This window comes from Schistocerca cancellata, chromosome 4 (assembly GCF_023864275.1).
Source record: "Schistocerca cancellata isolate TAMUIC-IGC-003103 chromosome 4, iqSchCanc2.1, whole genome shotgun sequence".
NCBI lineage: Eukaryota > Metazoa > Arthropoda > Insecta > Orthoptera > Acrididae > Schistocerca > Schistocerca cancellata.
Window position 1 is genome coordinate 58,165,562 of NC_064629.1, and position 27,461 is coordinate 58,193,022.

The 27,461-nt window shown below is 40.4% G+C and overlaps 1 protein-coding gene across 1 annotated transcript in view; it reads left to right on the forward strand.

Annotated features, from left to right (window-relative positions):
- LOC126183811 (kinesin-like protein KIF3A) overlaps positions 1-27,461 on the forward strand; it is a 118,242-nt gene that overhangs the window by 45,353 nt on the left and 45,428 nt on the right. Inside the window, exons 8-9 of the mRNA XM_049926059.1 lie at positions 4,190-4,317; positions 14,438-14,544. Coding sequence (XP_049782016.1) covers positions 4,190-4,317; positions 14,438-14,544 — 235 coding nt within the window. The remainder of the gene's footprint in view (positions 1-4,189; positions 4,318-14,437; positions 14,545-27,461) is intronic.

Here is a 27,461-nt window from a genome sequence, read left to right on the forward strand (position 1 = left end):
TGGGTATCCTCTTCTCCTCCATTCTCTTAACGTGTCCATACCATCTCAGCCTTGATTTCTCTATCTCCTCTTGTAATGGTTTCACCTTCATTAACTCTGTGAGATGGATTAAAAGAGGAAGTGAAGAGAATAAGTGATAGGATGATGATGACCAAAACATCACTCAAGGGGATGACCACAGAGATAATACAAGTGTAAGCGCCGCAGGTGGGTTGCAGTTCTGAGGAGAAGCAAGAGTTTGAAGAGGAAATGCAGAAACGATGGGAAGGAAGAATATGATAGTAATGGGGGATTTGAATGCACACATTCAAAGAGAAAGACAAGGCTGCAAAAGTGTGCTTGAACCAGAGCTGCCTAAATAAGGAAGGTGAAAGACTGTTGGAGTTCTGTCAAAGAAATAGCTTGCTTCCTTCTTGGTTAAGGAAAAGAGAGAGCCACAAGATTACCTGGTACAGTCAAGACTTAAAGAGAAAGTCGATAGTTGACTACTTCCTGTATGATAGTGAGATGAATAGGAACATCATTGACATCAGAGACCTTGGATAGTGACCACCGTTTGCTGGTAATGAACCTGAGAGGGACTAAGGATAATAAAGGGACAGAAAACCAGGAAAGACGTATAAGGGCATGGAAGTTGAAGGAGGAAGAAAGCAGGCTACAGTACCTACAAGTAGTAAAGAAAAGTATCCCAAAGGATGAACCAAAAATGGTAGAAGAGGAATGGGGGTAGGTTCAAGGGAATGTTTGTAAGTGCGGTGGAAGCAATATGTGGGAGGACAAGCAATAAAAAGATATGGAAAGAAACACCCTGGTGGAATGATAAAGCAAAGGATATAGTACGGAGGAAGAATAGAGCCTTTAGGGTATCGTTCCAGAAGAGAACAGTAGAGACAAGAGAAGAGTATCAGTTGAGAAAGAAGAATAGAGCCTTTAGGGTATCGTTCCAGAAGAGAACAGTAGAGACAAGAGAAGAGTATCAGTTGAGAAAGAAAGAAAGAAGCAAAAAGAGTGGTGATGGAGGAAAGAAGAAAGTGGATGGGACAGTGGACCAGAATGATGAAGGAGGATAGTGAAGGTTAAAAAAGGTGAAAAGGTGTTATATGGGATGATTAAAAGTAAGGGGAAGAACGGTATGACAGATTATGCTCGAATGGTGAGCAAAAGTGGACAATATGTAAAGAATAAGGAGGAACTCAAGAATATGTGGAAGGAGTATTTCGAAGGACTCCTGACCCCAAATGGAGAACTGGATGAGGAGGAACAAGCTGAGGTGAGAAAAAAGAGGAGGAGCAGCAAATAGAAAAGACCTTACATGGGGAGAAGTGGAAGAGGCATTGGGCAAGATGAAGGGAGGGAAGTCACCAGGTCTGGATTAGCTAAGTGCGGAGATGGTGAGAGCAGCAGGAGAAGTGGGGATACAATGGCTATATCGAGTAATAAAAATTGTGTGGAGACAGAAGATGATCCCAGAAGACTGGAAGAAGGGAATAATTGTCCTGATCTTTAAGAAGGGAAACAGAAAAGAGTGCAAGAACTATCGGGGGATAACATTGATGAGTCATTGTGCAAAGATTTTTGAGAAAATTTTGGAAGCACGAATTCGGGCAAAATTAGAAGGAAGAATTAGAGAAGAGCAACATGGCTTCAGAACAGGAAGGTTCACAGTGGATCTAAGTTTTGCTATGAGATAACTGCAGGAACAGCACTATGAATATGGAATAGATCTACTAATGACCTTCGTGGACATTGAAAAAGCGTATGATAGTGTACATAGAAGCAAAGTGTTGAAAGCCGTGGAGAACAGAGTAGTAGCAAAACAGACTATTTGGAGGATAAGGGAAGTGTACCATGGAAGTGTGAGCACCATAAGTAAAATTCCTGTTTCACTACCCTTCCTGGTGTTGCAAATTTAATGGCCAGAAGTGTATTATTGCTATTCTACCAGGTGTACCGGTATGAAATGAGCGTTTTTTTGTGAAAATGAAACACTAATTTTGAATTGAAAATTAAAAACTTTTATTCAAAGTACTGACCATTGCTTTCTATACATTTTGACCACTTTTCTTGCAATTTGTGGACACCAAACCAATAGAAATGTTCGTCTTTTGAAGCAAACCAATCAGACACCCAATTTTCAACTTCTTCGTAGGAATCGAAGTGTTCCTCAGCCAATGCGTGTCCCATTGATGAAAACAAATAGTAGTCGGAAGGGGCCAAGTCTGGTGAATATGGCGGGTGGGGTACCAGCTCCCAGCCAAGTGTTTTGATTGTATCCTGAACCAGTTTTTCTTTGTATGCAGGTGCATTGCCGTGTAAAAAAATTACTTTGCCATGTCTTCTGGCCCATTCTGGTCTTTTTTCGATCAATGCATAGTCCAAATTGATCATTTGTTGTCTGTAGCGATTAGTATTCACAGTTTCACCAGGTTTTAGAAGCTCATGATGCACCACACCTTTCTGATCCCACCAGACACCGAGCATTGTCTTCTTGCCGAATCGATCAGGTTTTGCAGTCGATGTTGATGGTTGTCCGGATTAACCCATGATTTTTCCCATTTAGGTTTCTTAAAATAAATCCATTTTTCATCTCCAGTAACAATTCTATGCAAAATTGATTTTCTTTTGTGTCTTTGAAGCAAAATTTGACAAATGGTTTTTCGGTTTTCCATCTGTCTTTCATTCAATCCATGTGACACCCATTTTCCACACTTTTGGATCTTTCCCATAGCTTTCAAATGGTCAGAAATTGTTTGTTGTGCAACATTTAGCATTGCTGCAATTTGCTTCTGACTCAAAGTATCATCTTCATTCAATATTGCCTGCAATGCGGCATCTTCGAACTTTTTTGGTGGTCTTCCATGTTCCTTATTTCTTACATCAAAATCATTATTTCTGAACCATTGCAACCATGTTTTGCATATTGCTTCTGATAGAGCATGAGCGCCATATTCTTCGACAAGCATTCGATGCAAGTCTGCAGCGCTTTTTTTCAAATGAAAACAAAAAATTAATGCTTTCCGCAAATCATCACTTCCTGGTACGAAATTTGACATTGTTAACATGATGAAAACATATGATGTTGTTTGTTCCTTGACTTGATGTATACTAAATATCTTTGACAGATGTCATACCAACCAAACAAAACAAATTAAGGCTCGTTCGCAACAAGTGTTCCCTATCGACACATTTGTATCTTAACGCTCATTTTATACTGGTACACCTGGTACATGCTAGCAAATGCTTGGTTTCCCAGCTTGTTGGTCCTGAGGTAACTTCTCCAATGTAATTATTATTTGTAAGGGTGTCCTAAAGAAACTTACAACAGTTTACAAAAGGTGAGGAGATTCATTTTTTATCTCATCAGTTTTGCTGAGACACATTTGTAAGTTAGTAATTATCGGAAGGCAGTGTGGTACAACTATCTGTGTAGTGATTGAATGGTTTTAGGGATTCTCAAGTCTTGTGGGCGCATGTAATAAGGAATTCAAAAACCATTAAGCACACTGATCATTTGATGTACACATTTTCCTTCCAGTGTTTATGAAAATATTATATGCAGGTCCTCTCCCCCTCCTCCCCTTTCTACATTTGTGTCTCCTGATATAGACCCTTCTGATAAACTTTGTGGAGAAATACCTCCAACTTTTCATGAGTTTACTCTTTGCCTTTACCAATGTCTGCTTGTGTCTGTGTATATGCGGATGGATATGTGTGTGTGTGTGTGTGTGTGTGTGTGTGTGTGTGTGTGTGTACCTGTCCTTTTTTCCCCCCTAAGGTAAGTCTTTCCCCTCCCGGGATTGGAATGACTCCTTACCCTCTCCCTTAAAACCCAAATCCTTTCGTCTTTCCCTCTCCTTCCCTCTTTCCTGATGAGGCAACCATTGGTTGCGAAAGCTTGAATTTTGTGTGTATGTTTGTGTTTGTTTGTGTGTCTATCGACCTGCCAGCGCTTTTGTTTGGTAAGTCCCATCATCTTTCTTTTTAGATATATTTTTCCCACGTGGAATGTTTCCCTCTATTATATTCATAACTTTGTATTTGTTATCGTATGTTGTTATGATAAAGTGCATAATCATAATAATATTAGACTTTCCCCCATAGTGCAGAGTTTTTTGGGACACTACAAATTTATTTTTCTCTCCATAGGTATTCTAGTATCAGACTTTCAATGATTCTGTAAATTCCACAGGAGACGTAGATGGCAATACAGGTCCAGTGAATGAGAAAGAGAGTGAGAAAAAACAGATGAAGAGATCTCGATCCAGCAAAAGGAAACCAAGTCAAATATCAGTCACAGAGCCTGCTGCTGATAAAATCGTAAGTAGTTTGTCCTGTAAGAAGGCTCAGTAAAGGTATCCTGATGAGTCCTAGGAATTTTGCATCAGGGCCAGTTTAGAGTACCAGATGTCATTATTATTATTATTAGTATTATTATTATTATCATTATTATTATTAGAGGAAGAGAAAAGTGGCAATTCCCCTCACCTAAACACGTCAGCCAGATATACTACTAATAAAAGGGACATGTCACTGATATTAAAGAAATTCATTAATTTGCAAATGCCGCGGTCTTTAATATTCAATGTCAGTATTCATTTCAGTACTCATGACTATGGTGTATTGTCTGTGATGTGAGTTAACAATCTGTGTAATGGTGAGCCATTTCTAAGACAGAAGCTAGTTTTTAATAATATGAGATAACAACTTCTATTAGAGTGTATCATTGTGTTATATCAGAAATGTTTTGAAGTGGTATGAGGTGTTCAAAGACTTGAAGGAATTATTCCTAATCTGCAATAGTCACATATGATAATTAACTCTTGTGTACATACTGACAGAATAAGCATCAAAACACAACTCAGCTGCATTCAGCCTTGTAAGTAGATGCAGAAAGCAAGATATTGAACCAAATTTTCTGCATCCATCTTCATGAAGTTAGCTTTAGTACACTTAGGCTCAGTGTGTTAGACTTAACAAAGATTGCAACCACATAATGCCAAAGACATTGGTCAGAGGAACAACATGGATGGGTGTGTACTGCATGGAGTGTCATGTTCTTTGTTGCGTTGAATTTTGATGTTAAACATGACAAGGATGTGTGCATGTCTGATGAGGCAGTGAATGTGGTACAACTCCATATTTGCACTTCAGATGCCCCAGTATTGCAGTGGTCAACATGTGTGTGGAACTCCATGCCACCCGAAATGATTCTTTGGCTGTGTGGAGTTTTGGAGAGAAAATTGTCATATTTTTTTCTCCTGTTGTGCAATGATACTATTAATGACTCTTCCACCAGACCTCCTTTTGCACGGCATGGCGCAGCAACTCGACACGGCACGGACTCAGAAAGTCGCTGGAACTTCCCTGCAGAAATATTGAACCGTGCTGCCTGTATAGTCATCCATAATTGTTAAAGTGTTGTGGTGCAGGATTTTGTGCACGAACTGGCCTCTCAATTATGCCCCATAAATGTTTGATGGGATTCATGTCAGTCAATATGGGAGGCCAAACAATTCACTTGAATTGTCTAGGATGTTCTTCGAACTGTTCACAAACAACTGTGGCCCAGTGACATGGTGCACTGTCATCCATAAAATGCCATTGTTGTCTTGGGACATGATGTCCACGAATGGCTGCAAGTGGTCTCAAAGTAGCCTAACATCCAGAGAATCCAGTTCATTTCGTGTAAGCACAACCCACACCATTATGGAGCCACCACCAACTTCCACAGTGCCTTGTTGATGACCTGGGTCCATGGCTTTGTGGGGATTGCACCACACTTGAACCCTACCATCAGCTCTTACCAACTAAAATTGGGACTTACTTAACCAGGCCACAGTTTTCCAGTAGTCTAGGGTCCAACTGATATGGTCACATACCCAGGAGAGGCACTGACGTGATGTACTATTTGCAAAGACACTCGTGTCGGTTATCTGCTGCCGTAGCCAATTAATGACAAATTTTGCGCAGTGTCCTAATGGATATGTTTGTTGTGTGTCCCACATTGTTTTCTGTGATTATTTCGTGTGGTGTTGCTTGTCTGTTAGCACCAAAAACTACACAAACGCCACTGCCCTCGGTCAGTAAGTGAAGTCTCTTGGCTAGTGTGTTGTCTGTGGTGAGAGGTAATTTGTGAAATGTGGTATTCTCAGCATGCTCTTGACACTTTGGACCATAGAATATTGAATTCCCTAATGATTTCCAAAATGGAATGTCCCATGTGTCTAGCTCTAACAACCATTGTGTGTTGAAAGTCTAATAATAACCGTCGTGTGGCCACAATCATAGTGGAAACCTTTTCACACACATCACCTGAGTACAAATGACAGGTGCATCAAGCACTGCCCTTTTGTACCTCATGTACACAATACGACCACCATCTGTATATATGCATATTGCTATTCAATGAGTTTCGTCACTCCATTGTATATTATTGTGAGGAAAACAGTGCAGACATGCTGCTAATGAACAATTCCTCATTTTAGGCCAAGTCAATCATAAGACAGCAGTACATATTTCTTATGCAATTTGCGTAGTGTTTCTCATGTAAAAATAGTTGTAACGGTAATAATTGTGCATTTGCCAATGTGAGCGGTTTTTAATATGTTGATCCAAATTGCTGGTTGAGCTAAGTAATGTCTGTTGTAAATGATTACACATTTAGCTTCCTTGATAACCAGTAGTGATGCTATTTTCCAAAGTGCTCCGCATGTGCCGTATTTACTCGAATCTAAGCTGTCCTCTTTTGTAATCCAAAAAACCGCCTGCGGCTTAGAGTCAAGTGCGAAGCAAGCAGAAGTTCTGAAAAATGTTAGTAGGTGCCGCCACAACTAACTTCTGCCGTCGAATATATGTAGCGCTACACAGGCATGCATTGTAGACACAAAGATAAATACTGGCGCCAGAACCTCTGCGTCAATAAATAAATTTAAAAAAAAGGTGGAAGACAAGCTTTTTTTCTCCGTCCCCAGTTTCGACCATTTTCATACATTATCCAACGAAGTAAATACAAATTCCGTATTGTTCATCTTCGAATGTAGCAGAATTTCAATGTACTACGAAAATACGACTGGGAAGACTGTTTGGGATGTTTGTCAATATGGCCAACTCTACGTTCTGAATTTTTTCCTACCTGTGAGAAGAGATGATTGCTAATAGGAACCTGATGAAATGTGAATCACATGCACTATTCTCTTCACCATAAGAATAATATGAATATAAACATTTTGCCGTGTATTCTTTCGTGTTTGCTGCTATCTCATTTAAATCCTGTCTGCCTAATAATCTACGAAACTAGAGAGAGAGAGACAACAGCAAACGCGGAAGAATATACGTATCGTGTCATGTTTATATTCGTATTATTTTTATGCCTAATAGCGATACAGTCAGAAATGAAGCAGGGCAACTGACTAGATTTTTAAATCTAAGATGACTAATTTCTGTGCAGAATTTGATGTACTAAAGAAGCGGCCGCAAAGATTTTCAAACGGAGAAAAATTTTCGCCTAGCTCTCGTTCAGAACATGTTCTATCATACGCAGTCTATTATTTGGTTCTTGTTGATCATTATCAAAGAAAGCAGCAGTGTAAGTAACAACAAATAGCAGTCTCTTACCATTGTTTCGCTAATGAGACGATTCCTCTCTCTTTTTTTTTTTAATTGTAAGCGGCGGTAGCGCGCACAAAAGTAAGCCATACCGCGAGTGGCGACAGGCCGTAAACACGCACTATCAGAATGCGACAAACTAAACCATAATAGGGAAAAGCCGGTGAGGGTAAGTACTGTGAAAAGACGTCTTCAGGCAGTGCACCTTAATGGGCATGTGGCATCTAAGACACCATTACTGCCAGCTGTTAATAGGCAAAAGAGACTACACTGGGCAAGACAACATGAAAGTTGGGCAGTAAATCAGTGAAAAAGGTACTCTTCACTGATGAATCCAAATCTGAGGTCTTTTGCACAAAGTGACACAAGTTTATTCACCGCTTGCCAGGTGAACGAATGTTACACCAATGTGTATCTCCAACATTTAAGCATGGACGGATCTCCCTCATGGTTTGGTATGTTGTGGAGGTGGTAAGACTGGTGATCTTGTACAAATAAATGGAACAGTGAAGAAAGAGGATTACCATCTCATTCTAAGTATCATGCAAAGCCTTGTAGAAGACATGTGATTGGCAGGGGATTCATTCTACAGCAATATAACACCCCTAAACACTCTTCAAAGTTGGGTAAAGCATATTTGGCAAATTTAGAAAAAAAGAAGGAAATGAAAAATATGATATGGCCACCCCAATCCCCCGACTCTAATGCTATTGGACTGCTTTGGAATCACTTGGACAGAGCAATTAAATCAAGGCCTATTACCAACGTTCACCACCTCTGGATCCAAGTAAAAGAGGGATGGCAGCATATCATTGAGGAAACCCTGATGGAGCTGACAGCAAGAATGCCTTACGTAAGCAGAGCATTGATTAAAACCAAAGGAGGCTGCTTTGAGGAGATTAAAATTTGACTGCATATACAGGGTGACAGAATGGTGGGAATGTTTGAAATGAGTAGTGGCAGCCATGGGCAGGTGGCAGCACTGCGGGTTCGTAACAATTAACGAGTAAACAGTCCGCCATTTCAGTAATCATGGCCCAGTGGAATGGACAACAGCATGTGTTAGCCATAAAAATGTTTTATAACAGGGTGTATATGACCCGGGACAGCCGGGAGATCTGGAAAAAACCCGGGAATTTTTTCATCTGGGAGAAAACCGGGAAAAACCAGGGAATTTTTTTAGAATTCTGGGAATTTTTTGTTTAGTTTTCAGTTAATTTTTTGTAATTTTGACTGGTAAGAATCAATACTCTAACAAAGGATATTACTGTATCGCACTACTGCAGAATAATACTGCAACAATAAAACGTGAACGAGGAAAAAAAACGAAAATAAAACATAAATTGCAAAGGAAATGTGCCATATACAACAACAAAACACAGTGCTCATACTAGCATTTGCCAACAGCAAAATGTGTGAAAGGGTTTAGGATACCATGTAATGCTACATAACAACAAATTGCCTCCAATGAGCGTGACGTCACAACTGTTTACATTAGATTCATTTTAGCAGTTACGAGCGGTCTCATGCGCATGCGCAGTTGAGTGGCGTGTAGGTAGTACCTTCTCCCATTTCTAGCTACAGAAATGTGACTGCTGCTGTGCAAGCAGTCACAGCAAGCAGCTAGATGCAACCAGAAAAAATTTTACTGCCGCGCCCAAGCTGCCAGATTCAATCATGCGCAGTGGCTCGGGCACCAAATTCATATTCTTGAGGAGTAAAAATGTAGTTTCACAAAGTGCCTAGCATCCAGCACACATTGGTCTGTCGATTACTCGTATGATTTTAATGCGCATCCGTGTTGGTTTTTGAACACGCTCTGTAAGTTGATTTCTGAATGAATCATAACCTGTGCGGGGTAGCCATGCTGTCTCAGGTGACTTGTCACGGTTTGCACGGCTCGCCCTGTCGGAGGTTCGAATCCTCCCTTGGGCATGGGCGTATGTGTTATACTTAGCATAAGTTAGATTAAGTAGTGCATAAGCCAGGGGCGGGCAAACGTTGCACGCGGCTCATGAGCGCACAGCGGTGCACGTGTGCTGCTCGCGTGCAATCGTCGAATGGGGCAGTGGCGATAGCCGGCAGGTTGCGGCAGTGTAGTACCAGGCTAAGCTGCGGACGTCGATGCGTAGCGACCACTACGTAGTGAACGTTGTATTTCAAGAACCGGAAAATGCAGAGTGAAACAAGGAAACGGTGAAGCGGAGATTTGCTGTCTTTTAAAAAGTAATGGGAGAATCATTTTTTCTTTGTGCAAAAACGTGAAAATTCGAAATGTTTAATATGTGGCAGTATTCTCGCTGGTCAGCGGAAGTTTAGTATTGAAGGCCATTATAACAAATTTCACAAGGACGAGTACAATTTATTGTCGGATTCTGAGCGGATGGGGAAATTGACTGATCTTAAGAAGAGCGATCTGATGATACTAAATAAATCTGTCGTAGTTGCTGTGGTCACGAGAGATCTGCGACCTCCTTTCGTCATGTCTCTCATCTAACTGATATAATATTTTATGGAGCACTGTTTTCAATTTTTCAGGACGACAACAATAATAGCCCAGCGGTACGTGCAAGTTATAAGATTACGCTTAATATAGCGAGAGCTGGAAAACCATTTGCTGAATTAGTAAGTGTCGGTTAAGAGGAAACATCAGTGATGAAAATTTAAGTAACTGTTTGCGTTTGTCTGTACGTAGAAATTTTGTTTCGCTCCACCTGTGATAATTAAATAAAACATATCATAGGTAATAGGTACTCTTTCAAAACACGACATCTTTCAAGCACTCCTACTAACCTTATTTTGTTCCACTCCACCTGTGGTAATTAAATAAAACGTATCGTAGGTAATAGGTACTCTTTCAAACCACGATATCTTTCAAGCACTCCTACTAAGCTTTTTCCTTCATTCAATAAAGCAAGCTAGGAAACAAAATGCATTGCAGGGGAAGGAGTGGACAGAATGTATGGCAGGGAGGGGAGATAAGCGGGTGGCCAGCTTGCCACTTTGTGCACGCAGAACGACTGTTAACTGCACGCGTGCAAGTGCACCGCACACGTGCAGGATTCCTGCCTGCCCCTGGCATAAGCCTAGGGACCGATGACATCAGCAGTTTGGTCCCACGGTAAAAAAAAAAAATCATAATTTGATTTTTGAATGCGTGCATAGTGTACGTGATGTCTCTGTCAGGGGAATCCTCATCGCATCTAAAAATAAACTTTCCTGCAGGCAAAAGGGGACCGGACCGTACAAGCTGAGCGGAGTAAAGCCAAACAAGTAAACGCCAATCGCTGTCGATTTATGTGGTTGACTGGGTTTGCGAATGATCACCGTTATTATAATTACTAGAGAAATCCATAGATTCAGAGTGGAAATAAATGACTAACAGGAATAACAGGTAAGAAAGATTACGTATCATCATCTCAGTGTATCCAGGAAAATGAAATTTTTGGCCAGATTGCTACACTAGTAAGGGCCAGTTGTATAGTCCCCGTCTAGCAGCCACTTAAGTTCTATTCTGGAAGTAGCGCGGAAAATGGTTTGTAGGAACTTTTCTGACAGCTATCCATTAATCGCCTTGTAGAACAATGAAGTTTTTTTGTCAGTTTGCTAAAGAAATTTGGCTTTTATTAATCTTTTATGCTGAGGCAGTCAATGTGTTTGAAACAAAGTATTTAGTTCCACACTGTTGGCTAATTTCAACTGCTCACTGCATTTCAAGTGCACATTTTGAACTTCTAGCACATATGGCATTATGCCATAATAAAGAACCAAACATGATATAATACAGTACTTGTGCTCCAAGAAAATTTACATCCCGAAAACCAAACTGAGAAACTCAATATCAGGTCAAGGCCGACTTCATTGGGAATCAGAACATATGAATGTGCACTTTAAGCCGAATTATGCATTTTAGTACAGTTCACGAAATTCCGATGCTCTTGGAGTATCCTCTGATGTCTTTTTTCTTTTGTGATATTATGTAAGATCTTTTAATGTTTTACATGCACAAACATACGGGCTTCCTGCGTCATAGCGGCTGCCAAAGTGTGGTGGCTCCTGTTATCTGGCGCACACAGAATAATATACTGCTAAGGGAGGGGGATAAGGTAATAAATGGTCCACAACATATAGCAAACAATGTAAATGAGCATTTTTCAACTATTGCAGAAAAGTTACAGCAAAAATTCCCCAAAAGAAATATAACACCTGTAAATAATGTTGCACTAAATACAATGGTGTTACTTCCAATCACAGAGAATGAAGTCAATAAAACTGTTCAAACACTAAAAAATAAGAAGCAGTAGGCTTAGATGAAGTACCAATGTGTGTACTGAAACAGTGCATAGAGATTAAACAAGGACCCTTAACAAATATAATAAGTGAATCCTTCACATCAGAGACATTTCCAGAACAGTTAAAACAGGCAAGAGTTGTACCTTTGCTTAAGAAAGGTAATGCAGAAGACATAGAAAATTATTGGCCCATTTCCCTGCTGTCGCCATTCTCAAAAATAATAGAAGCAATTATGAAAGACAAATTAATGAATTATAATCTTTTAAGTGAATCACAGTTTGGTTTTTGAAGTGGCAAAAATACAGGTCAGCCATAGTATAATTCACATAGTTTGTACTTGACGCTCTTGACAAAGATGAGTGTGTCACAGGCACATGTTTGGATCTTTCTAAGGCCTTTGATAAGTTGAACACAAGATTCTATTAAATAAATTAGAAGCATTAGGAATAAGAGGGGTAGCTAATGACTGGCTTCGATCATAGTTAGCAGGTAGGGTACAAAGAGTAGAGATAACACATACTGCAAATAGATCTAAACATTTAGTAAAACACTTAGAACCAAAGGGGTTCTGCAACATAGCATATTATGACCAATACTCTTCCTGATATACATCAATGACTTTCCCAGTAGTGTTACTCATGATGAAAAAATTCTCTTCACTGATGACAGCAATATTATAGTCACTGAGAAAACACGAGAACTCCTTGCAAAGAAATCAAATGAAGCTCGCAAGGAAGTTTACAATTGGTCAATAAGCAATAAAGTGACATTGAACATAAAGAAAACTTATGCCATGAATGTCAGTTTGAAGAGGGAAAATGACAATGTTAAATTAAATGTAGATGGCACCTCTATAGACTGTGTTACAAATGCAGTGTCTTTTAGTTACATACCATTCATATGTACACTCAGCTCGTAGCTATGGCATTCTTTTTTGGGGAACAAATGCACAAAATATGAACACAATTTTCAAACTCCAGAAAAGAGCCATAACCAAAAATGGTAGTCAAGCTCATTGTAAAGATCTGTTCAAAACACTGGGGATTTTAACTGCTCCATGTGAATACATTTACCAGTCAGTTGTACACATCAAAAATAACATTGGTAATTACTGCACAAACAGTTCTGTCCATGACCATGGGACAAGAGCTAGACTCAACTTACATTTTCCAAGAAAAAAGTAAACATAAAACTCAAAACAGCATTGTCTACCAAGGAATAAAACTGTACAATAAATTACCAAAAGAGATAAAAGAAATTTCAAAAATACACTTATTTAAAAAGGCAGCTAAAAAGTACTTATTATGCAATACATTTTGTACTTTGAAGGATTGCTTAGATAAAACAGAGTAGGAGTTTGGTAAAAAAAAAGTTATATAAATAATTAATAATAATGATTATAAAACATCCAACATTCCACATAACATCTTTACACTGTGTTTTTTCCTTATATAGAAAAACTTACCCCCAAGCTATGCATTGCACAATACTAACACATGTTCCTCTTTCTGAGCTCAACATCTCACTCATTATAGAGGGATGCTGACTCAGTTTTTCAGGATAGCAAATGGGTAGTCGTGGTACAGAAAATGACTCAAAGATCACCACTGTGTGTGTGTGTGTGTGTGTGTGTGTTTGTGTGTGTGTGTGTGTGTGTTGAGTGAAATGTTATGAAATTATGGCGTGTATAATGTGTGCAGTGACTGATTTGAGATATGAGTGAACATTGTGGCATTACATTATTTAATAAGTTATTTGTAAAAAAAAGTATTGTATACCAGAAGTAAATCTAATGATTGTCTCTAACTGAAAGTCTGTAAATGTATGTGTATACGAATTACATACATACATACATACATACATACCCTGGCCCCCTAGATTACCAGATTTATCCGTTCGTGATTTTTTTTCTTGTGGGGCTACCACAAAAGCAAAGTCTACATGACTCAACCAAGAACCCTGGATGAGTTAAAACAGAGAATTCAGGATGCAATTCACAGTATCCCAGCTGAGATGTTGCAGCCGTCAATGAGGAATCTCAACAGCAGATTTCATGACTGTATTCATACAAGAGGACGCCATCTAAAGGATGTAATTCTTAAAAAATGATAAATGCCATCAGTGTTTCGTAAATGGCAAAGTTGTAAGATTTCAATTAGTATGAATGCAATTTCTTTCCTTCATCACTTCTAGTTTTATTGGATTGTGGAAATGTTCCCGTTTTTCTGTGTCGCCTTGTATTTACTTTCAATAAAAGATTATTTCAAATCTGACTTATGAGTATTTCTAACATTTCTGGTTCCAGTTTGCATTTTTTCCTCAAAATCTCTAATGTCCAGAAATGTTCGAGCGATGGTCTATCTGTGGTATCACCTGAGTTTGAGTGTGAGTGATGAACAATTTGTGCATTTTAAGTGCAAAAAAAGTTTTCTTGTATCTGAGGTGCAGTATGTGAATTTATTTGTAAACAGAATTGAATATATAGTAAATGGTAAATGCTGAATTACATTTCTGAATCATATGTTCTTTATCATTACAGACAAGTGTTGAGACAGAAGTTAATGTACCAGAGGAGGTGGGAAATGTTGATAGAGACAAGTTGGCCGAGGAGGAAGAAAAACATGAACTGGAGTTGAAGAAAGCCCAGTAAGTAAACAAAATGTGTTTATCATATCATTTCCCTCTCACTCTAGGTTACAGTGAGAAATTGGTTACAATACTTAAAATGACAGTCTTGAGCAGTTTATTTTTTATCTTCATAAGTGAAGGCACTTGGTACTTTATGCACACCAGCTGCAATGAAAAATGTTTGTGACCTCATTAAAACACAACGTTGTTTGATGGAAATCAATGGAACATTCAGGATTTGATTCAGTTACGTGCAATAAATATATCACTATCCACCAAGTAGAAGAGACACTTAAGAGCAAATATGCTTGTGCCTTTCTCTTGTTTTACTTGTGTAAATCTATCTGCCCGCTTGATATAGTGGCCTCAAATTATTCTGATACAGTATACAATTAAAGGATATTCTATTGACAGGGATAGCAAAACACACGTTTTGAGGTTACTTTGGATAAATATCCTTGAACTGTAAGCGACCCCACATTAATTAGAGGTCCCTGTATTGGTTTGGGAAATAAAATAGCATTATAAATATAATTTTACTTTTAATAAGAACCCAAATGAGGTATTCAGTTGGCGCTGGATGTTCATGAGATATTTCATGAATGGACGCTGTTTAGATTGATTCCACCAACATGTCATGAAAACAAAATAAAAAATAAAAAATTAAAAGCCACTAATGACTTCTGAAGAGATGTTCAGTGCAAAATGGATGTTACACTGATTTATTTCATAGGAAGCACAAAGGATTCTGCTTTTGCCCTATATGGCACATGTCACACTAGATGTGCAATTCCACCTTATTTATATGATATGTGAACACACCATTTTGTGTATGGGGGGGGGGGGGGGCGGTGGATATTGTCATATTGTCGAGTACCCGTCTGCTTTCATTCCCCTCTTGAAAACACATGCAACAATTATCCAAAAGAACTGCATTTGCTAGTTTTGTCATCTTGTTGAACTTAATGCCTAATAACAAACTGGCCAGTTGTTGGTATAGACCTGTAGGAAACTTGAGTTACAGCAGACTACTCTCGTAGTCTCTGGCATTACCAAAGCTACTACAAAATTTGAGCTTACTCGGGGATGGAATAGCGTAGGGTTTGTATGCTGGTTCAGGAGTCCAATTTTACTGAAGAGATGTCCAAAACCCTTTGTGAGGTAGTTTCAAAATTTCTCAGTGAGGCAGTCTACTGGAACAAGTATTTCTTTTTTTTAAATTTTGACAGTATTATAAAAAGGATAGATCGCTACTAACCAAATAGCAGAGATGTTGAGTCACAGATATGCACTTTAGAGGCCTTCTTGCAAATTACAGAACATACAAACACACACTCAAGCAAATGCAATTCACACACACATGACCACTGTCTGGCTGCCGAGGCCAGACTGTGAGCAGCTGCACGTGATGGGAGAAGCAGTCTGGATGGTGATGGCAAGGAGGAGGTTGGGGTAGGGAGGGGGAGGGATAGCAGGGTAGGCAGTGAGGACAGTAAAGTGTGCTTGAGCGAGCATACAGTGATGAGGTTGAGAGAGGATAGGTGCAAACGATTGGGGGAGGGGGGGGCAGCATAAAAGGAGAGAAGTAAAAAGACTGTGGGTAAGTTGGTGGAATACAGGGCTGTGTCATGCTGGAGTAGGAACAGGGGGGCTGAAGGACGACGACTAACAAAGATTGAAGCCAGGAGGGTTACAGGAATGTATGATATATTGCAGGGATAGCTCCCATAGGCACAATTCAGAAAAGCTGGGGTTGGTAGGTCGAATCCAGATGGCCCAGGTTGTGAAGCAGTCATTAAAATGAACAACAACCTGTGCTATCTCGGTCCTTCCTGCCAACACTACTCATTCTGAATTGCACAGGTGGGAACTCTCCTCGCTACATATCCTACAGTCCCGTAACCTTCCTGGCCTCAACCTTCATTAGCCATTGTCCTTCACCACCTATCCCCTTCCCTGTTCCAATTCCAGCAATACACAGCCCTCTATTCCACCAACATGCTCCAGTTCTTTTACTTCTCTCCTTTTCCACTGCTGCAACAAAGAACTACTGTAAAGCAGCGACAGCAGGTAAAATCAAGTGGTAAACCATCCAATCATGTCAATGTGATTCTATCTGATGCTTCATCTGACTCTTTCCCAGAACTGATGGAATGTCAGATATGTGTGGGGTAATCATTTCGCCCCACGACTGAATCTCCACCCACTGCAGTGAGACAGGATGAGGTGCTACCCCCGTGATAGTTGGCTCCCATATTTCAGTGGAACAACTTGCAGGGGTTCAGGAAGCATGTAGAGGACTTTTTCTACTGTCTCAGGATAGACCACTGTGTCTGTGTCTCCAGGACACTAATTTCCACCAGTTGTATGCCCCTGAGCTTCAGGCTTATGTATTTCACAAAAGGGACAACCTGAGTGGAGAGAGAGCTAGAGGAGGAGTAGTTATTTTCGTCAGTACCGACTACCACTTCTCGCCTCTCCCCCTGACAATGAATTTACAAGCAGTTGCCATATCAGTGCACGTACGTCATCCGTTGACAATATGTTCCCTTTACCTGCTGCCACATGATGCACTCGATGAAGAGGCTATAATTGACCTTCTTACTCAGCTCCCCCACCTGTTCATCTTCTGTGGTGATTTTAGTGCACACAGTGTGCTTTGTAGCTCTGCAACTACCTGTCTCAGGGTACAGCAATTGAGAGGCTCCTCGTGTCATTGTGTGCATATTTGCTAAATACGGAACAGAGCATGCACTTCTGCACAGCAACTGGGGACCATTCTCTGCGATCGACCTCGTACTTTGCTATCCAGCCCTCGATCACTCACGGCTCAATGGGAGTGATCAACGACTTGCATGGAAGTGATCACTTCCCGATCTGGATTCACCTGCCAGATAGAGTATAACCCAAAAGGAAACCACTGTGTTGGGTGCTCAGTAGAGCAGACTGGTAGCCAACCCAGTTTGAAGATCATGTCAATGCTGAGGAATGGGTGGATCATGTTACCAAAATGATCCACCACACTGATGCAGCATCCATTCCACAGTCCTCGGGACAGTTGAAGAGGCAGCCCGTCCCTTGTTGGAGTGATGAATGCCGCTTAGCAATCAGAACTAGGTATGTGGCTCTGCATAGGTTCAAATGCCAGCCAACTGCGGGGAATCCTGCAGCCTTTTGGGTGGTGAGGGCAAAGTGTCACCAGATTATTCAAGAGAGCAAGAAGAGGTCACGACAATAGTTCCTGAACACCATTAATTGTTCCACGAAGAGTTCTGTTGTGTGGGAGACCATCAGGAGAATTTCTTGGAGAGGAGGAAGGTGCCCCATTGCTGTTGTAGTAGGGAACGGCACAGCACTCTCCAGACCTACGTGTGAGACATTACCCAGATGATGGTGGCCTGTTTTGCCACAGTTACTTCAACCACTAGTTAGGATCTAGGTTTCCAGTGCCATATTGTGGTTGCTGGTCCTTTCTGTCGCCACGGTGTTTTTGATACGAGTTGGTGATATCCTGTCTCATCACTTTGAGCAGGAGAACTGTGTTCCTCTAGGTAGTGTTTTAAATGTGACTGATTTTGCCATAGCTATTAATAACATTACGTCAGTAGTGAAAACTCCTGTCCAGTGTTCTTTGTTTGTGGATGACTTCTCTGTGTTTTGTTTGCTCTTCTTAAAGCCTTGCAATGACAAACGTGTCAGTGGCAAAGGTTTGGATGAATGGGAGGAACACTGTTCTTAATTTTAAAGATGCAGTGAGGTTTCTGGGCCTCATATTTGACTGTAAACTTACATATTTCCCACATCTTAATGACCTGTAAAAACTTGTCCCATAAGTCTCTAAGTATTTTAAAATGCCTTAGCCACAGTACATGGGGAGCAGACAGGACTTACAGCATTTGTGTGCTCTTGACTAGATTATGGGTGCACAGTGTATGAGTCTGCAAGACCATCTTATTTAAAGATGTTGGATATGGTGCACCATCAAGGGATTTGGTTGGCCACTGGGGCATTCAGAACAATGCCTATACCAAGCCTTTGTGTAGAGGCTGGTGAACCGACACTTCCCATCAGGTGATGGCTACTTGCAGTATGCCAGGTATATAAAACACTGTCCGTACTGTACACACCCACATACCATACTGTTGCTCGACCTCCAACGGAAAGGCTTTTTTGCAATGGGCAATGAGGCCCTATGGGATTCACACACAGGATTGCCTTTCAGAGATGGGTGTGGCTGGACATAATGTTTTACATCATGGTTGGAGAAGATTTCCACCTGTCTCCTCCGGACGTCCAGACTTATTTTAGACTTGACCAATTTTAAGAAAGATAGTACACCATATTTTACATTTCAGTGTCTGTGTTTTAACATTTTAGATATGCATCACAGTTTCTCGGTAGTAGCTCCAAACAAGGGAATTCCCTTGGCTGCTCTGTCGTGTTCCCTGACCAAGTCACCAGGATTAGCCTTCGTGCTGAGTATACTGTTTTCTCAGTGGAGCTCCTTGTGATCCTGAAGGCACTGGAGCAGATGTGACATATTCAGGACAAATGGTTTCTCATCTGCTCAGATTCTCTTAGTACCTTACAATTGTTTCAGAATCTGTACCCAGCTGAGGAGTTGGCCCAGCTGATAACTGACCAACTATACTTGCTCCAATGGCAGGAAAAGCAGGTGTCATTCAGCTGGGTGCTAGGTCATGTAGGGATACAGGGCAATGAACAGGCCAATGGGGCTGCCAAGGAGGTGTTGAGAGGACAGGATGTGGCACAATGTCATGTTCCCATGCAGGCTGTTGTTACTGCACTACACGGGAAGTTCATCTAGTAGTGGGATGAGGGATGGCTGGTATTAACAGATAATAAACTGCAGTTGGTGAAGTCAGCTATCCAGCTGTGGCATTCCTCTTGCCAGTTGCTCAGGCTGTATGAAGTGTCCCCTCACATGTCTCTGAATTGGGCACTGCCCTCTTACACATGGCTTTTTACTACAGCGATAGGATGCCCTGTTTTGTGATGCGTGAGGTGTGCAAATCTCTGTATGCCATATTTTAACAGAGTGTATTTTATACTATGGTGCAGAGACAGAAGCAGATATTGATGGGGATCTGCCCTCTATTTTAGCTGATGATAAGATGAGTGTGACTAAGGTTTTAAAGGTTTTTGACGTGTCTGGAAACTGTACTAAGCTTTTGGGTTGGAGGTTTTAGTGTATTGTAGAGTGACTGGCTCCTCCTTTTTTTAGTCTTGCAATCAGCCAGCCACACCCCTCTGCTATATTGTTTAACTCCTTAATATTATAATATTGATGCGATATATCATTCCGTGCTTCTGTATGGGTACGCACATAGTTTTCCATCTTTTATTACCTTTATTGTATGTGCTTTTTTATACTCCTGTTTAGTGTATGTTACTGATACTCATCTCAGACAGTTTTTGCACGTGCGCTGAAGACCTTGCTTCTGTGTGCCCATACCAACATATCCATCCCACCTACCCCGACTGCATCTAGCTGCCATACCCTCTCTTCATCTCATACCCATATGCACCCACAAGCAATGCTATATGGTTCCCCACCTCTACCCTGCTATCACTTCCCCTCCCCGCCCCAGTATCCTCCTTGCCCCCACCACCCAGATTGCTTCTTCCACAACGTGCAGCTTTTCACAATCTGGCCTCGGCAACCAGAGACAGTAGTCCTGTGTGTGTGAGTTGTGTTTGCACGATTTTGTGTGTGTGTGTGTGTGTGTGTGTGTGTGTTGTCTAATTCGGAAGAAGGTCTTTTTGGCTGAAAGCTTACTTGTTTGACAGTCTTTTTGTTGTGCGTATCTGCAACTCAACATCTCTGCTGTATGGTGAGTAGCAATCTATTCTTTTCATAATGTTGTCATTATTCCATCCTGAATTTTCCATTTTTTTAAAATTTTTTAACTTTGTTCTTTGTGTTTTAAACTGCAGATTGCATACTTATTTTAGCCCAATACAAAGTGCTTTCTCACTTACTGAACTGTTGATGTGTAGCACCGGTTGTCTCCTATCTACTTATTGGAAATGGTTTTTGTGACAGCAACTGCTTTACAATTATTATTCCCGTGCCACACCGGTGCCCTTAAGAACACTTTCCTCATTGAAATATAAAAAACACCTAATGGAATAGCTTCACCATTTCTTTAAACCCTGGTTTCCCACTGCAGAAATGAAGTTATCCTCAAACAATATTACAAGCAACAGAATTAATGATCCAGCTCTCTTCAGATCCACACCACAGAAACTTGTAATGTGCTGGAACTGTGAAACAGCCATGGCCAGTAAATATTGCAGATGGACAGTTGAACAACATAAGGGTACACTGAGGGATACACTTATTGCCTTCAAAAGATTCTGTGAGTCCTGCTGTCTAAACACAAAAAAAGGAGTATTGAGAATGATTTGTGACCACTACTGGCACCTATTCCTCCACCTCTCAGGTAGAGTCAAACCGCGCAGTGTTTACAGGTACCAATCATCCTCTGGTATTCTGATATCTATCAGGATGGCATAATTCTATCTGACCCTTCCATTGTCACTGAACAACTAGCAACTCACCTTGCCCAATCCTCCGCACCTGAAATCTACCCTTCCACCTCCATAAAATGTGAGTAAAGAGTATTTATCGATCCTTAGATTCTCAACTCTCGGACGCATACAACAAAATGGAACTCCTCAGCACAGCACCTTGAGCAGTGCTGCAACACAGCACCAGACAGACCCTGATAGCATGCGTAACCAGGTACTACAGCGTTTAACTTTAGTATACAAACATCATATTCGTGCTCTGTTTTATCACATCTGATATGAGGGTGAGCTTCCACTCTATTGTTCATGTCATGTAGGAAGCCGGCCCAATTTTCAGCCATTTCTGCGCATCCCCCTCCACTAGCCACTGGCAGCCAATAATATTCATTCTCTTTCCAAGCAGTTAGCAGCAATTTACAGCTAGAGAGCAAAAATCTCACTCCTACATGCTGCACTGTTGCTGTCCTTTGCAACAACTGAATTATTCATTCAACTGTCCCTTCTCTCTCCCCCCACTCCCCACCCCACCCCCCACCCCACCCTTGCAGCAGTTTAGCTGTGAATGTGGATCTGTAAATGTTTAAGTGTGAGAATTGTAAATGAAAGTGTCAGAGGTGTAGGAACCGTAGAAAAAGTTGGTTTCGTGTCACCTAGAAAGCATTGAAATCGCGAGGAACCTGTAACAGAAATGGATGGTTTCAACAATGATGTTTTAAACTGCTCCATGTGAATGATGAATGCCCGACATCACAGAAACGTGTTACAGTTATGCAGGAGAAAATTGTCTTCAATGGTAAGCATTTCGTCAATGTAAAGAATTTTAAAAGGCATTGGTTCCAGATACGTTAAAAAGAGAGTTTTTAGTTCAAAGAAGTGACATAGGTGCAGCGCAAACTACATCCCATGTAAAGATTCATGATACAAGAGAAGGAGGTAGTTCAACAGTGTATTACTTTAATGAAACATGGGTCAGATAGAATCATTCCAGGAAGATCTGCTGGAAAATGAGTGATGGTACTGGCAGTTTTAAAGTTCTCATAGGAATTGGTTCTCGAATAATCATTCTGCACGCTGACTCTTCTGGTTTTGTATTTACGTGTAAGAAAAATGGCAGTGACTTTCATTCAGAAATGAACGCTGTCCGTTTCATGATGTGATTCACAATTCTTGTCATACCTTGCTTTGAAGTCGGTCATTGCCAGTTATAATTCAACTGTTACAGAGAAAACGCCAAGTACAAACATCAGAAAAATGGAATTTTTCCCTGGCTTCAGAATAAAAATATAAAGCACAGTATAAACCAGGCTCATGCTGATCTCCTGCAGCTCGTTAATTTGTACATGTCATGTGACAGAACATACAAACTTGGCTTCCTTGCACATGAATGGGGTCACACAGCTTTGCGTTTACGCATATGTCACTGTCAGTGTAGCCCGATGGAATTAATTTGGGCAAAGTGTTGAGGCTATGTGGGAGAAAAAAATATTAAACATTCAAGATAATATACACTGAATCGATTGTGCATGAGGCAATAGACAACATCCCACCTCTAGCGTGGACACGGTCTGCGCAGGTTCAGAAAGAAGAATTTGACAGGGAAGTGATGGTGGATATAAGCCTTGAACTTATCATCGTAAATTTACAATCAGATTTTTCAGAAACAGACTCAAATAGAAGTGACAATGGTATTATAATGTAGACTTTGGGACAAAGTAATAATATTTCTTAGTTTTAAAGAATTGTACTTTAAAAAATGTGTTTGTCAACATATCAGTGGCATGCATAATAATGGTAACTTTGTATCCTTTGAATTATGCAGACTACAATGTTCAACATATTGCCCAAGTAGAAGTTAAGCTTCTCCCACCGTGTTGTATGCTCTAATAACACGTGAGAATGCAGCTGGATAAATTCGTGAGAAGTCCGATATTTCCACGTGTAAATCCCTGTCATTTCCAAGGCATGAATTGGATAAGGTACTAAAATGGCAGTAACTGTTACTTGTCGAGATATCGGTGGTTTTCGATGTCATCGGTCAGCATTCCCTTTAGTTATTCGCAGATGATGGTTAATTATTTGCTTGTTCAATGGATTATAAATACGGTCTCTCACTGTAAAGTTGAACGAGTTAGTTTACATTCATAATGCCCATTAACAGCGAAAAATTTGACAACTTACTGACCATTTTACACACACACACACACACACACACACACACACACACACACACACAAACCTTACACATTTTTAAAAATTTTATTGAGTAGGAGCAGTTGTCAAGCAAATTTAATGATTTCGATTTGTGATTTAAGTTAATTTTGTTGTGAATTAAATTTTTACTTATAATACAGTTCAAATCACAATAAATGATAATTATTGCAAACAGTTTCAACGATCTTGTCATTAGACAATTGTCATTTGGAGAAAAATTGTACTTGATGTATTCACAAAGCTTTGTCAACGGTCCCCACCCCCCTATGCCATGCGGAGTAAATTTGTGGAGCAGTGGACACATTGTCATCAAGATATGAATTAATATTTCTCTCATGATGATTGATTGAAATTGGTTTTAATATTTGCTATTCCCCTCATAGATTTGAACGTATAATAAGATGTACCATAGGCAAACAAGCCTGACTGTTGGCCGCAGCAATGCAGTTCAGCAACATGGACTTCGTTTGTCCGTTCTCTGCTGCCACGCGTCCACATTTCTCATCCCCCCACACTTCCTTTCTGCTCTGCTTCTATGCGTGGAAGTGCCGTTCTATATGATGTGGGCTGTAGCAAGCTAAAAGCATAATCATCACAGTTTATAACACGGAAACAGATCTCACAAAGTAGCCGGTTAGTACCCCATTTGGCATACAAATATTTTGTGCAAGTAATGGTGAACATATGACTGATTCGGACTCTGGAGGTGAAGGGACTCCATTCCAAATTTCTGTGTGGATTTTTGAAGGGCCACTCTACCATCAACCACATGGGAAAATGGAAATGAGCGTTTGGCGTCATTGGCCGGGAGGCCCCTTATGGGGCAGGTCCGGCCGCCTTGGTGCATGTCTCATTACATTCGATGCCACATTGGGCGACCTGTGCACCAGATGGGGATGAAATGATGATGAAGACAACACAACACCCAGTCCCTGAGCGCGGAGAAAATCCCTGACCCAGTCGGGAATTGAACCTGGGCCCGTAGGACGGCAATCCGTCACGCTGACCCCTCAGCTATCGGGGCAGACATCAACCACATAGTTCACTTGGAGTGAATGTCCGTCACCCGCCACTACATCAAATTGTTGTTTTCTTTTCTGATGAAAAACCTGTGACGCTATATAATGTTGTCATATTTGTACTGCTCTACATGGATGGGGCTGTAGAAGTACCCTCTCAATATTTATCCAGAAGATATTATCCCATCATTTCTTCCATTTTCAGGTAGGTGCTTCTCACAGTCTCTCCCATACAAATGAAAATGGAATCCCACAAGGTTCTGTTTTGAATGTAACCCATTCTCTAATTTCATTTCACAGGCTGATAGAGACCTCAGAACCTACAGTCTTATCTACCTTATATGTTGATGTTTTTTTTATTCTAACACATGCCTTTGAACTTGAGTTAGCAGAATGCACTATAAGAAAAACCCAAGACTTCTAGTTCACTACTTCCAAAATATGTTTAATTCACTTCTGCCACTATCCACCAACACCTGAACTGTAGTTTATATAAGGAGTTACATTTGGTGAAAAGATATACTGTTTTGTAGAACTAGTGTATGATGCTGAATGAACATGGCTGCCTCATGTACACAAGCTTAAACAGAAGTATGGTGTAAAACTTGATCTTTAAAGTCAGTAGTTTCCATGCCTGTGAGTAGCTTACTGGTGGCAGTTTACTCTTCAAACTTGTACAGGAAAGCAGCATTTTATTTAAATTGCTGTAGTAAAGGAATTATGTGTTGAAAATTGATGGAATTTTCATCATTGTTAACAATAGACCTTTATTATGTTTAAATACACTCAGGCACTTAAAAAGAACTTTCAATGCGGAATACTTTGAAACATAATCTTTAATCCCCAGTCTCTTCACATGAGTTATCAGCTGTTTTTTAAAGAGACACGGTCCAAAATGTGTGTGTTCTTTCATGTCTTATCGGTGTCATGAAAAACAGTAAATGCATTGTGCACTGAAATATTTAGTTTCCTTCTCAATATTTTCATGTACCACTTGAAACGCTCATTTCGTCTGTCCAGAGATTCTGTGGCATTGCGCAAGTTCACACTTGTGGCCAAATCCTGAATCCACATACGCTTTGCAATGTGAGACATACAAGGTCAGCTGAGGACCGTTTTCACAGAAGTCAACAAACAAGAAACACATTTTACTGAATTACTTGAACAGTACATATTGCTGATGATGTCTTACAGTATTGTATTTCACAAATAAACTATAGATACACAATACAGTAGTGGGGAGGGGGGGGGGGGGGGGATTTCTGTCAGCTTTCAGTCGAAAATTTAAAAAAATGTAAAAATTATGAATTTTTTTCCAAAACTCAGTGTCTACAAATTATTTTGTAGCATTAGTGTTCTAGTTTAATTTAGGCTATTGAACAAATAATAATTTGATAAATTGGTTCATCAAGGTATTGAATTTTTTCCAAAACCAAATGTTTACAGATTATTTTATAGCAGTAGTGTTCTGCTTTAATTTAAACTAGTGAACAAATAATAATTTGATAAACTGATTCATCAAGGTACTGTATTTGATTATTTCTGTTGTCATGTTCATGGAAACACTATAGAGCCTGCCCATGGAACTCTTGGGTAACTTCTGATGATGTGTCCAAATCTTTCCGTTGTATGATGGTTGACACAAGGTTTCTAGGTTTTATTACAGCTGATCAATCAATGTCCTTGAAACTATCTACTTTAGTTTTCTTCCCTTCAGCAATGATTGGAGAGGAAAAGTGTGTTGTTTCAAGTCTGCAGATGTTTTTTAAGAACTCTGGCTTCAGACATTTTGAATGGTAGCTTCGTTTTTGGTAATCTGTGAGCAGTGGTCTTGAAACTGTACACATTTCAGTCCTTGGCCAGAACCATACAGGTGCCATTGTGGCTGAGAATCTTGTGATAGTGTAATGGTAAGGTTATGGTTTCAAGTTTTCTCAGTTCCTTTCCAATGGTACCAAATACCCCATCAGGGGGCATGTAACTGTGATTCCAGATCAGGAAGTATTGAGCTATTTTGTCGAAAACTAACAATAAATGTCTACCAGGAGCAGTAGATGTTTGCATTTGGCAAAACTATTTTTTGTAGATCTTGAGTTTAGAAAAGTTTCCCGGTTTTGTCTGCAAGATTAGACAGGCAAATAGTAAGTTTTATAAAATCCGTGTATTGCAATGGATTCATCTCATTTAGAAGTACATGAATACTTATGTAACACATTTTGCCAAATTTATAGTTGTATAGTTTTGTGAAAACGGTCCTCAATTACATGACATACTGCTCTCTGGATTTAATTGGAAATGTATATTTGTGAACTCTTATTAATTGTCTGCACTACTGTTCTACCGAATCGGTACAAACAAGGGCCACCAGCCTTGAGGTACAAACAAGGGTCACCAGCCTTGCTTTGATCCACAAGACAGGGTTAAATTTTGCAACTCAGAGGTCAATAATTAAGAGCCCTGTAGCTACCGAACTACTCTCAGGAAAGATTCTGAGAACTGACCATTGGACTGGAATGTGTTCGCCGTTAATTGTTCTGTGGCCGTGCGGTTCTAGGCGCTTCAGTCTGGAACCGCGTGACCGCTACGGTCACAGGTTCGAATCCTGCCTCGGGCATGGATGTGTGTGATGTCCTTAGGTTAGTTAGGTTTAAGTAGTTCTAAGTTCTAGGGCACTGATGACCACAGATGTTAAGTCCCATAGTGCTCAGAGCCATTTTTGTTAATTGTTCTGTAAACCCTATTCAACTAATTATTTGCAATTACTGTTGATAATTACCATAACAACAACTGGTCCAGATAGCTGTGTCTGTTAAATTGCTGCTTCCAGGATAGGGAGTTGTGCTGGTTCCAGAAAGAATCCTTCCAGCAGATTAAAGATGAGGGTTGGTGTGCCAGCCAGCCTGGATGTGGTTTTTTGGCAGTTTCCCACATTCCACTAGATGAATACCAAGCTGGTACACAAGTCCTTACTCAGTTACACAATTCATAGACATCTGCAAAACTTCCACTCACTCTACATTAATAACATTACACGCAGACAGTCGGGAGGTGCAAATGTTCCATCCCGCGAGGGGGGGGGGGGGGGGGTCAATAGTAGGGCGATCACAGGAAGGGTACCTGGCCATCCTTTAAATGAACCGTGCCCAGTCC